This window comes from Dryas octopetala, chromosome 3, assembly GCF_963921425.1.
Source record: "Dryas octopetala chromosome 3, drDryOcto1.1, whole genome shotgun sequence".
Lineage (NCBI taxonomy): Eukaryota > Viridiplantae > Streptophyta > Magnoliopsida > Rosales > Rosaceae > Dryas > Dryas octopetala.
The window spans coordinates 15,558,801-15,571,181 of record NC_141368.1 but is presented as its reverse complement, the minus strand read 5'-3'; the positions used below and the strand labels follow the sequence as shown (position 1 = coordinate 15,571,181).

General features: G+C 36.8%; 1 protein-coding gene across 1 annotated transcript; it reads left to right on the top strand.

Moving 5' to 3' along the window:
• The first annotated feature begins 8,479 nt into the window (after window positions 1-8,479).
• LOC147291313 (RNA-binding (RRM/RBD/RNP motifs) family protein) lies at window positions 8,480-12,331 on the top strand. Its single transcript, XM_086237967.1, has 9 exons — window positions 8,480-8,926; window positions 9,010-9,107; window positions 9,293-9,533; window positions 9,619-9,716; window positions 9,798-9,863; window positions 11,256-11,339; window positions 11,608-11,676; window positions 11,771-11,877; window positions 12,016-12,331. The coding sequence occupies exons 1-9, from the start codon at window positions 8,571-8,573 to the stop codon at window positions 12,103-12,105; spliced, it is 1,209 nt and encodes a 402-aa protein (XP_086094093.1). The 5' UTR covers window positions 8,480-8,570; the 3' UTR covers window positions 12,106-12,331.
• The last annotated feature ends 50 nt before the right edge of the window (window positions 12,332-12,381 follow it).

The window sequence follows — 12,381 nt, the reverse complement described above, 5'->3', positions numbered from 1 at the left end:
GAACTAAAACTTGAACGGTTCGGATCGTTGAAAACACGATCGATATATGAGCTTCGACATATAAATACACTTGAAGAGTTGAAGAGTATAATTCTAATAACTTTCTCGTTGAAACCTTATTGTTTTCATAATTGTGAAGACCACAACGTGATTTCATCTGAACCGTTCATTTTTTATATTCATAGTCAAAGATCATCCTTACAAAAAATCAGCAAAATCGGAATTCATCTACCCATTCGATTATCATTAGAAAAACAACGATCATTCATTAATTCGACCACCGTTACGTCATTTTTACATCTCTGATTGAGCTAATTTTTTGCAAGGATTCTCTTTGAGTGGGGAACTAAAACTTGAACGGTTCGGATCGTTGAAAACACGATCGATATATGAGCTTCTACATATAAATACACTTGAAGAGTTGAAAAGTATAATTCTAATAACTTTCTCGTTGAAACCTTATTGTTTTCATAATTGTGAAGACCACAACGTGATTTCAACAATCTGAACCGTTCATTTTCTATATTCATAGTCAAAGATCATCCTTACAAAAAATCAGCAAAATCGGAATTCATCTACCCATTCGATTATCATTAGAAAAACAACGATCGTTCATTAATTCGACCACCGTTACGTCATTTTTACATCTCCGATCGAGCTAATTTTTTGCATGAATTATTTTTTAGTGAGAAATTAAAATTTGAACGGTTCAGATCGTTAAAAACACAATTGCATCATTTGTTTATAAAACATATGTAATAAAATATATAATAAAGCATATATTACACATGTAATAAAATTAAAAAATCCAAACCCCATCCAAACCCTGAAACCCCATCCAAACGGACCAAACCCCATCCAAACCCCTAAGCCCAAACCCCAAAATACCCTAAACTAATAAAATATTAAACCCTAAAGATAAGTCATAAGTATATAAACCTAAGTCTCACACTCTCACACTTTCACTGTAACCCTAACTCTCAACATTCGCCGCCTCCTTCAACAGTTCAAGTGTTCAACATCAGTCATCAGTGATCTGTGATCTCGCCAAACTTCACACTCTCAAACTTCTCACTTCTCAAACCCTCTCGGCCTCTCCATCATCACCATCATCACTCTCGCCATCTCGCCACCTCGCCATCTCGCCATCCACCTTGCCACCTCGCCATCTCGCCACCTCGCCATCTCGCCATCTCGCCACCTCGCCACCTCGCCATCCACCTCGCCACCTCGCCATCTCGCCATCCACCTCGCCAGTCGCCATCTCGCCATCCACCCTCTCGGCCTAACCCCTAACCCCATCTCGCCATCTCGCCATCTCGCCACCCTAACCCCATCGCCATCTCGTCACCTCAGACCCCATCAGACCTCAGACCCCATCGCATTCGCCTCCTGGTGACTCTCGGGGTGAGGTTTTTCTAGGGTTCACTCTCGGCCTCTCAGACACCCTAACCCCTAACGGCCTAACCCCTAACCCCATCTCGCCATCTCGCCATCTCGCCACCCTAACCCCGATTCACCATCTCGCCACCCTAACCCCTTCAACATCAGACTCTCAGACCCTCTCGGCCGCTCCTAGGGTTCACTCAGTCTCAGCCTCTCTCCATCATCACCATCATCACCGATTCACCATCTCGCCACCCCCAACTCTGATCGAACCCAGGCTACCCAGCAACCCAGCCTCTCTCCAGAAAGCAAGCCCAACCCACCAAACTCCGATCGATCGGACTCGATCCGATCAATTAATGATCAGATCGAGATCTGAACTGCGATCGGATAGTTGATAGCACTATCGCTCAGACAGTCCGAGCACCACCGCAACGCCACCTTCGCACCAGCGACTCCGCCGCAAGCTCCCTGCCAGTTTGCCTCCCTTTGCGTGTAACTGTGTAAGTGTAAGTCATTTTCCCTTTGTGATTTCAGTTAAGTCATTTTCCTGCCAGTTTGCCTCCCTTTGTCATTTTTGTGATTTCAGCAAAAAATTCATCACTGTTTCACTAATTGTGTTTTTTTTTTGTTGTGTGTGTAGCTGTGGTGAAGATTAATAGCTTGTGGTGAAGCTGTCCTGTGTAGGAGTTGGCCTCTTGTGTTGGTGCTGGTGCTGCTGCTGTGTGAGTGGCAAATGGCAATTTGCTGAATTTCAGTTTATTTGCAGTTTGCTGGTATTTTTTTTATGATAAGATCTGGTGTTTATGATAAGATCTGGTGTTTATTTGCAGTTTGCTGGTATTTTTTTTTGCTGGTAGTGTTATTTGCAGTTTGCTGGTATTTTTTTGCTGGTAGTGTTATTTGCTGGTTATTTGTTGGTAGTTTTTTTAGGATGTCTACTCACCCAGAGTCTAGTGTAATTGGAATCCATGAATCCATTGGTTCCCCCCCATCCACACCCCAATCTAATTCTATTCCTAAATCCAGTAGAAGTGAAGTGTGGAACTGGTTTGAAAAAGTTGTTGAAATTGAAAATGGTAAATCTGTTACAAAAGCAAAATGTGCAATATGTGGAAAAAAATTAGATGGCAATTCTTCAAATGGTACTACTCATTTAGCTCGTCATTATAGGAAACATCTTGAATGCCAAAATGTTAATATTGGTAATCAAATGCTTTTACAATCAAATGCTGCTGGTAATTTGTCAAATTTTGTTTATAAAGAGGAAAATGCTCGAAAAGAAGTTGTTGATTTTATAGTTAGGGCAGAATTACCTTTTACTTTCGTGGAAAAACATGATTTTAAAGGAATGATTCAAAGAGGCTTTACTCCACAATATAAAGGAATTTCTGCCACAACTTGTAAAAGGGATGTTATGAAACTGTTTGTTGAAAGAAAATCTCAATTGCTGTCTTATTTTGAAAAATATGAAGGCAGAATTTGTTTGACTTCTGATGTTTGGTCTTCTAGACAAAAAATTGGTTTTATGTCATTAACTGCTCACTTCATTGATGCTGACTGGAATTTAAATAAAAGGATTATTTGTTTTAAAATGATTGAGTATCCACACAGTGGACAGTCACTTGCAACTCATATACATGAGGAACTCAACTCTTGGCGTATCCACAATAAAATTTTTTCAATTACACTAGATAATGCTTCAAATAATGATGTTGTTGCTGATTTGCTGCCTTTATATCTTATGATTGATGATGTGCCTAGACAAATGTTTCATGTGCGTTGTTGTGCTCATGTTATGAACCTGATTGTGCAAGATGGTTTGGCTATTTTAGGTCCTTCTATTGATAAAATTGTTGCAATTGTGCGTAGTTTGAATTCTTCAAATAAGAGACATGAAATTTGGAAAAAATGTTGTGTTGATGTTCGTTTGGATAAGAGAAACATAGACAATGATGTTCCTCATAGGTGGAATTCCACATATGCATTGTTAGAAGTAGCCATTCAATATAAAGCTGCCTTGCATAGATATGTTCAGACAATAAATCAATCAACTAGAAGTTCTACTTTACCGATTCCATCTGAACATGATTGGCTTGTTGCTCAGTTTGTTTGTGGTTTTTTAAAGACTTTTGATTCTTCAACAAAAATATTATGTGGTGTGTATTATCCTACTTCTAGTCGTGTGCTGACTTGTTTGATTGATATTCATTGTGCATTTCAATCATATTCTCATATTAATGCATTTGAAACTGCTATGGTTGCTATGAAAAGTAAATTTGATAAATATTGGGCAACTTTTCCTAAATTGTTTTGTTTTGCTACTGTTATGGATCCTAGGTTCAAAATTTGGGCAATTAGTGAGTGGTTAAATGTTATTGGTTGTGAGGAAGATGACATAAAGGTAAAGGTAGATGAAATTAAGTCTTCTCTGTTTAAATTGTATGACCATTACAAGTCTAATGTGCCTGCTGCATCATCACGAAACTCTACTGAAACCACAACTAATCCTCAAAGTACTGTTTCTGGTAGTACTAGTTCTTCCCCAATTTCTATTCCTAACTTTCAAAACAGTGCTATGAGAGCCTTGAAAATGGCAAAGGTGCAATCCTCTGTTTGTTCTACTTCTGATTTGCAATACTATCTTGATGCACCAGTTTTAGATGATGTTGATGAAACTGCATTTTCTGTTTTGGGATGGTGGAAATCACATGATACACAATATCCTGTGCTTTCCATCATGGCTCGTGATTTGCTAACTGTTCCAGCTTCAACTGTTGCATCCGAAGCTGCTTTTAGTGCAGGTGGTAGAGTGGTATCGAAGAAGAAGGCTAGCTTGAGTCCGAACACTATAGAAGCTCTAATCTGCGTTAAAGATTGGCGCTTAGCTGAGGCAAGAATGCAAGAGGCTGCTCAAGAGGAGGATTGGGCAGAGGATCTAATGAATATCAAGCTATCAAGACCTGAATTTGTTGAAGAAGAGACCATTTCCCCTGCTGAATCAGCCACCTGATTAACTGATTTTATTTTTTCAGTTTCACTATTGGTTTGTAATTTGTAAACTCCATAAGGAGTTAAGCACCATAACTCATAACTGCATATTGTTACTTTTAGTATAATTAAATCAATACATTTCAGTTTTGAGGGTTGTGTATGTGCCAACCTAGTTGGGATGTACATGTGAAATGCAAATGATAGATAGGTTGTGTAGGTGCCAACCTAGTTGGGATGTACACATTCTATAGTGATGCATTTCCCCCTCTATTTATAATTAAATTATATGTTGTTAACTTGTTAAATTGTGACTTTGGGAGCTGACATTGCAAAATTTTGGCAAGTTAAAACCAATGAATTAGTCATCTGCTAAGTTTTATAGTTATAATTGACATAAATTAGGCAATAAATTAAGCAATTTGAGAAGCCAAAAAAGCCTAATTTGGGCTGCCCGTTCGGGCCTATTGGGCTGCCCGTTCGGGCCTAGTCCGGCCCGGCTCTAAAGCCCGTTAGTCTCAAGCCCGATGGGTGGGCTTCGGATTTGTGTATTCAGGCCCAAGCCCAGCCCGGCCCGGCCCGAAAGTTCTGTTGGGCTCTTATAATTCAAGCCCGAGCCCGGCCCGAGCCCGAAAGATTGGGCCTGGGCCAGCCCGGCCCGGCCCATTGCCGACCCCTAATATATAGGATAAGCCTTATAGGGTATAAGATATATAGAGGGTATAGCCTTATAGGGTATAAGATATATAGAGGGTATAGCCTTATAGGGGTATAGGGTATATGGAGGGTTATAGCTTTACAGGATATAGGGGATATGGATGGTTATAGTCTTACAGGGTATATGGTATATGTATATTAGGGGTTACCAAAAAGCCCAAGACCCGAAGCCCGCCCGGGCCATTGGCCCCGAAACCCAATTTGGCCCGAAATTTGGGCCGGCCCGGCCCGAATAGTCATTGGGCTGGGCTTGGGCTAGGGCTATCCCCTTAAAGCCCACGGGCCGCCCAAAGCCCGACCCGCTTAGGCCCGGCCCAAAGCCCATTTACACACAATATATCTTCAATAAAAAAATATAGGATTTTGGCTATGTTATGAATCGAACATGAGACCTCATAGAACAAACTTCAACTCTCAACTAACTGAACTAACTAGTTTATTTGTCTAATTGGTGAATCATAACATATTTAATAGGTTTTTCGTTTGTATATTCTAATAAATTATTAATATGCTTATTAAGTTATTATATAATACTATAATTATATAATGTTAGTAAATAATAATAGTGTAAATTGTGTAATACCATAAATAATAAACTTTTAAAATTATATACAACCAAGGAGTAAAATTTCAGTTTCGAGAAATTTTCGATGGAAATTTTCGCAGAAATTTCGATTAAAATTTCGATTTCGATAAAATTGGACAAAAACGACGAAAATTGCTATCAAAATATGAAAATTTTGAATGAAACTTGACCATATGTTTATTTAACATATTATCTACTACATTGATAAAAAAAACATTGAAGAAATCAAATAATATAGTAGATTTCATGTGATATGTGATGAATATAATATGCGCCGGAGACAATAGTGTTAAAAAAATACTTCACTAATTAATAATTACATAAAAAAATTACACGAATAAATCACCAATGTGGCAACAGAAAGTAGCAAGCTTACTCAAAGGGACTTGGAAATGGTCTTCGATAGTTAAATTAAGCCGAATTGGGTTAAAATAGAACCAATCCGATGACGACAGCGGTTTATCTAAAATTTCAATTTTACAAATTATCGTAATTGGAAAACCAAACATTAAGAAAATGAAACTTCATGATAAGGAGATAAATTTTTTTTTCATACTTTATGTTTACAACTAAACGAAACACCAAAATGACAAAATCAAACCCCAAATAAAATCCCAAACCTTTTATTTCTTTCCAATTGCCTAAAGACTCCAAATCTCAATCTACCTTAAAAAAAAAAAAATTATTTCCTTTTTTTTTCTTTCCTTTTCTTTTCTTTTTTTTCTTTTTTTTTTCTTTTCTCTTCTTTTTTTTTTCTTTCCTTTTCTTTTCTTTTCTTTTCTTTTTTTTTCCTTTTCCTTTTTTTTTCTCTTCTTTTTTTTTCTTTCCTTTTCCTCTTCTTCCCCCAGTGGCCTTCGACTCTTCGTCTTCTTCCAGTTCCAGTGGCTAGTGGCCTTCCTCTTTTTTTTTCTCCAGTTTTTCTTTTCCTCTCCTCCCTTCATAATCTCTCTCTTCCCTCTCCCTCCTCCCTTCCTAATCTTTTCTTCCCTCTCCCTCCCCGGATCTCCTCTCCCTCCAATGACGGCGCTCCCTCTCCGATCTCTTCTCTCCCTCTGGCGACGGTGCTCTACCTCCCCTCTCTCTCTCCGGTCTCTACATCGAAAATTTCACCGAAATTTCGAGGATTTCAGAAAATTTCGAAGAAATTTTTCGAAATTAATTTGGTATGGTGTTAAAATTTTCATACCCCTAAAAAACGAAATTTTACTCCTTGTATACAACATTACAAATTTACAAATATAGTTATTAAAGTTATTATAATAAACTTTTATAATATAACTATAATTAAAGTTATTAAACTACGATCGTTCATTAATTCAACGATCTAAACCGTTCATTTTATATGTTGATAGTCAAAGATCATCCTTACAAAAAATCGGCCAAATAGGAATTCATCTACCCGTTCGAATGTTCGATTATCATTAGAAACACCACGATCATTCATTAATTCGACCACCGTTACGTCACTTTTACATCTTCGATTGATCTAATTTTTTGCAAGGATTCTCTTTGAGTGGGGAACTAAAGTTTGAACGGTTCGGATCGTTGAAAACACGATCGATATGTGAGCTTCTACATATAAATACACTTGAAGAGTAATTCTAATAACTTTCCCGTTGAAAACTTGTTGTTTCCATAATTATGAAGACCACAATGTGATTTCAACAATATGACCCGTTCATTTTCTATGTTCATAGTCAAAGATCATCCTTACAAAAAATCGGCTAAATCGAAATTCATCTACCCATTCGATCATCATTAGAAAAACCACGATCGTTCATTAATTCGACCACTATTATGTCACTTTTACATCTCTGATTGAACTAATTTTTTGCACAAATTATGAGGAACTAAAATTTGAACGGTTCGGATCGTTGACAACACAATTGCATCGTTTGTTTATAAAAATATGTAATAAAATATATAATAAAACATATGTACATTTATATTTTATTATAGTTGTAATGTTGTATATAATTTTAAAAGTTTATTATTTATGGTATTACACTATTACTAACATAATAATATTATATAATAACTTAATAAGCATATTAATAATTTATTGAAGTAAACAAACGAAAGAGTTATTAATTATGTTATAATTCACAAACTTGACAAATAAACTAGTCAACTCAGTTGATTGAGAGTTGAAGCTTGTTATGTGAGGTCTCATGTTTAAATCACAACATAGCCAAAATCCTATATTTTTTTTTATTGAAGATATATATGTGTCTAAACAGGCTTTGGGCCCATTTTGGGCCACCTGTTCGGGCCTAATCCGGCCCAGCCTGGCCCGGCCCTCCAAGCCCTCAAGCCAAAGCCCGATGGGTGGGCCTTGGACTTGTGTATTAAAGCCCAAGCCCAGCCCGGCTCGGCCCGAAAGCCCTATTGGGCTTTTATAATTCAAGCCCGAACTCGGCCCAAACCCAAAAAATTTGGCCCGGTCTGGCTTATTGTCGACCCCTAATATATATAGAGGATATAAGGTGTAGGGTTTATGGTATGAGGTGTTATTTATATAATTATTAATCAATGACACATTTTTCTAACGGTATTTGTCTGCTGCATGTATTATATCTACCTTATATCACATAAAACCTATTATATAATTTGGCTTCTTCAATATTTTTTATGTATGTAGTAGATAATATGTTAAATAAATATATAGTTAAGTTTTATTTAAAATTTGTGTATTTTAATAATAATTTTTATCATTTTTGTCTAATTTTGTTGAAATTAAAATTTTTGCAAAAATTTCCGTTAATGAAAATTTTCTCCGAACCGAAGTTACATTTCTTGATACACAGAGTGAGCCTATGCACAGCAGCAGCAGCAGCAGCAGCAGAGACAGCTCAGCAGTTACTCATTCGTGAAACCATAGCAGGCAGCCATGGAGTCTCTCTCTCCCTCCACAGCAGTCATCGTATCCCAGAAATTCTCATTCAAACCCCACAAAACCCAGTCCCAAACCCCCACTACCAACCCCAGATTCCCCATCTCACCAATCCATAAGAGCCCATTTATTTTCCCTGCTTTATCTTCAAGTTCTTGTAGTTGTTTCTCTATTAAAACATGTGCAGCTGCAACATCAACATCAGCATCACCTTCCACTTCTCATCCTCTATCTTCCACTTCCAGTGACAACCGCCACTGGATGGTGCTCATGGAGGCTCCTCCACAAGGGTTCAGTTCCAAACAAGAAGCTATTGAATACTATGTTCAAACCGTTGAAAGAGTTTTGGGCAAGTGGGTATGGTGTAATTTTGCTAGCCATTGTGGAATTACTTAGCTTTTGGCCTGAATTAAGCTTTTAATGTTGGTTTCTACAGTGAGAAGGATGCTCAGATGTGTATATATGATGCTTCTTGGAATACCCATTTTGGCTTTTGCTGTGATATTGATGAAGAAACTTCCCGCAAGCTCGCACGTAAATTTCTATTATTTTTACTGATGTTTAATTGAATTTGTTTTTTTTGCTGAAGACCAAATGTGTGTGTTCTATTTTGTGGTTGTCACAAAATGAGTGCTTCAGAGGTATTCTGTTTTATGAGGTTTGGACATTCATTATTGTTAATTTTGTATGAATTAATTTTTTGTATGTGTTTGTTGTAGGTTTACCAGGGGTTTTATCCGTGAAGCCTGACCCGGATTTTAGTTCGGTTAAAAAGGATTATAGTTTTTCTACTGTTCAATCGGGTTATATGTCTGACCCTTATAGTGGAAGTACTCTGTTATTTCCTCTTGGGAATACCAAACACTGGCTTGTTCGAATGGATAAACCTGGGATTGGGGTTGTTACAAAGGCACAAATGGTCGATTATTATGCCCAGATACTAACAAAGGTCTTGGGGAAGTAAGTATTAGATCATGAGCACCAATGCTGTTTGCTTACTTAAACTACTATGTTTTTCTAATTTGTGCTGTATGTTTTTCTGTAGTGAGAATGATTCACAAATGTGTATATATAATGTTTCCTGGCAATCTAACTTTGGGTTCTGTTGTGAACTTGATGAAGAGTGTGCACGGGAACTAGCTGGTTAGTACATGCTCTTAATTTAAAAAGCCACATGTCTTAATACAATTGCATCTTGAAGACTAATGCTCCCTTATGCTGCAGGTGTTCCTGGTGTCTTATCTGTTGAGCCAGACAAGAACTGTGAGTCAGAGAATAAAGATTATGGAGGTTTTTCCTGTTCTGACTTGGATAAATTCTTTCGTGAATATCTGTTTATGGGTTTCATCTTAGAATCAGATATAATATCTTCTAACTTGTTGCTAGCTTATAACTTTGCTTCTCAATTTGAATACTTTTTGGACCTATGTTTTGCCAGCCTGATGTCATGGAATGGTTTGTTTTTGTGAAAGAAGTTATATCACAGTAGCATGTGTCACTTAGCTTTGCTATATGTTCATCAGACAGTGCCAGAGAGCACTGTCACTGTACAACATGCCCTCTTCAGTAATTTCATCATGTCTGTAGGGAAAATATAATAAAACCCTTGTTATTTGACTGCGTAATTAGTACTGTAGACAAAAAATTAAATGTCATTGCAATGTTATCCAAGAACCAGGAATTAGAAGGAATGATGCCAAATGACTTGTTTCCTTGCTTGGTCAAAAAATTGATGGGATGTTGGGAAGACTTTGTGATGCATGACTCAATAAATTTTTTTTTCAGATGCAATTCCTAAGATTGTGACTGTGTGCGACTTTGCAATAGAAAGCACATAATGTTATCATCTTGCAAACATAGACATATTGAGTTTTGACATGACAGAAAGCGGTGTAAATGAAATTAGCCATAAGAAGAAAGCTGAAGGAAAATATTTGCTTCCGACAAATTTTTAGGTTATCTGACACTGAGATAATTCAACCTCATTTAAAGGTAAAATATTATGTATTCTGGGACATGGATTAAAAAAAGTTGAGCTTGATTTCTTGTTTGATGGAAGTCTTGGTTTTCTGGCAATGATCGATAGAAGAGATCTGTTACTGATTCTAGAAAGAGCAAACTCAGCATACTGATACAGCAGCCCACTTGTTCATGTTACTGAGTAGGTTGTCCTATTGGAATTCTTCAGTACATCATTGTTGTCGACATTAATGGCATTTCTTAACCAATTTCGGAAGAGGCTTAGTAGAGTATTTGATGGAGCTTGACTATTTGCTGACAGCGATTATCTGTTAAGTTATTAGGTTTATTCCTGACCCCTTCCTTTGACTAAAGGATGACATCATTTGCGACCATGTTTACGAAGTGGTAGAAAATACATGTTTATTAATGTTTTCAGTATAATTCTTTTTGCCATCTCAAGCATTTTTTTTCGTTGTGGAGAGTTGATATGAAGTTAAAGAGTCTTGAAGTTGGTGGTTAATAATTTGACATTACTATTAGTATATGCATTTTACAAAACTACCATAACTATTTATCCTGATTTTCTTTTTAAGAACCCATTGCCATATTGTTCTTTGTTATTTAGGTTCTTTTCTACTTAATGGGATGTTAACCATTACAAAAATATATTGCACTGTCACTGTAAACATTGTATATGAGTAAGTGATATGTATTTTTCAGGTTTACAGAATTCTAGGGATCTGTCTACATCTGCAGAAGCAAGTCAAACAACCCGCACAAACACAAAGAAACTTTTTGTGACTGGTATGTTGCAAATCAATTCTAATGTTAGACATTTAACATTCATTTATTTAAATATGCTCTTTATGTGTTAATCTGATGCTTTGACAGCCTTTACTCTTCCCCTGTAATGCTTAGCTGCGTTTTAACCCTCTTTTCACCCCATGACAACGTTACCATTAATCCATTGTAATGAAACATTCATAAGATCTTGATATTCTTCAATGTGTTGTTTCTGCTTTGTTTTTACTTATAAACTTGAAAGTGCTAAAAAATATCAGTTTCTGAACAGGCCTATCATTTTATACATCTGAGAAAACCCTGCGTGAAGCATTTGAAGGCTTCGGTGAGCTTGTTGAAGGTACTGTGCATTATTTTTTATTTATCATAAAATAAGGTTTTCAATTTCTTGGCAATGGTTTGCTGATGCTGATGAACTCTGCTTTTCTCAACAGTTAAAATAATAATGGACAAAATTTCAAAAAGGTCCAAAGGTTATGCATTCATAGAATACAGTACACAGGAAGCTGCTAGTGCAGCACTCAAAGAGATGAATGGCAAGGCAAGTTTCAACATGGGTTTTTGTTTTGTATAACCTGATCTGAATAAATCGAACACCGACAAGTCCTAGTTTTTCTCTTCTTTGGTTTACATACTTTATATAAACAAATCCAACACTTTTTGTTGATGTTGCTTGCAGATCATTAATGGCTGGATGATAGTTGTTGATGTAGCCAAAACTAGCCCTCCAAGATACAGCAGGGGTCCCAGAAGACCAGCAACCAGATGAAAGAGACAGAGAAAGGAACAAGACATGAATTATTCTGTGATCAGCCTCCATAATTTGTACATTGAGTTCCTATATATGTACCACAAATTATTATTTTTTTCTTAACAAATTATCTGAAATATTGTAGCATAGGTTCGTACATTGATTTCTTACTGCCACTTATCTCTGAGCCCCCTTTTCTCTCACACTGAAATGTCTTGACATAATGCATGAAGCAGGTTCCTTCTTTATGCGTTTGGTCTTATTCATTTTTCTTCTTTGTATTTTGTAACGTCT

Bases quoted from the DNA above. Each gene is read 5' to 3' on its own strand.
- LOC147291313 (XM_086237967.1), top strand. From the start codon at position 8,571: ATGGAGTCTCTCTCTCCCTCCACAGCAGTCATCGTATCCCAGAAATTC. The intron at 11,340-11,607 runs GTATGTTGCAAA...GTTTCTGAACAG, and splicing joins AAAGAAACTTTTTGTGACTG to GCCTATCATTTTATACATCT. The intron at 11,878-12,015 runs GCAAGTTTCAAC...TGTTGCTTGCAG, and splicing joins TCAAAGAGATGAATGGCAAG to ATCATTAATGGCTGGATGAT.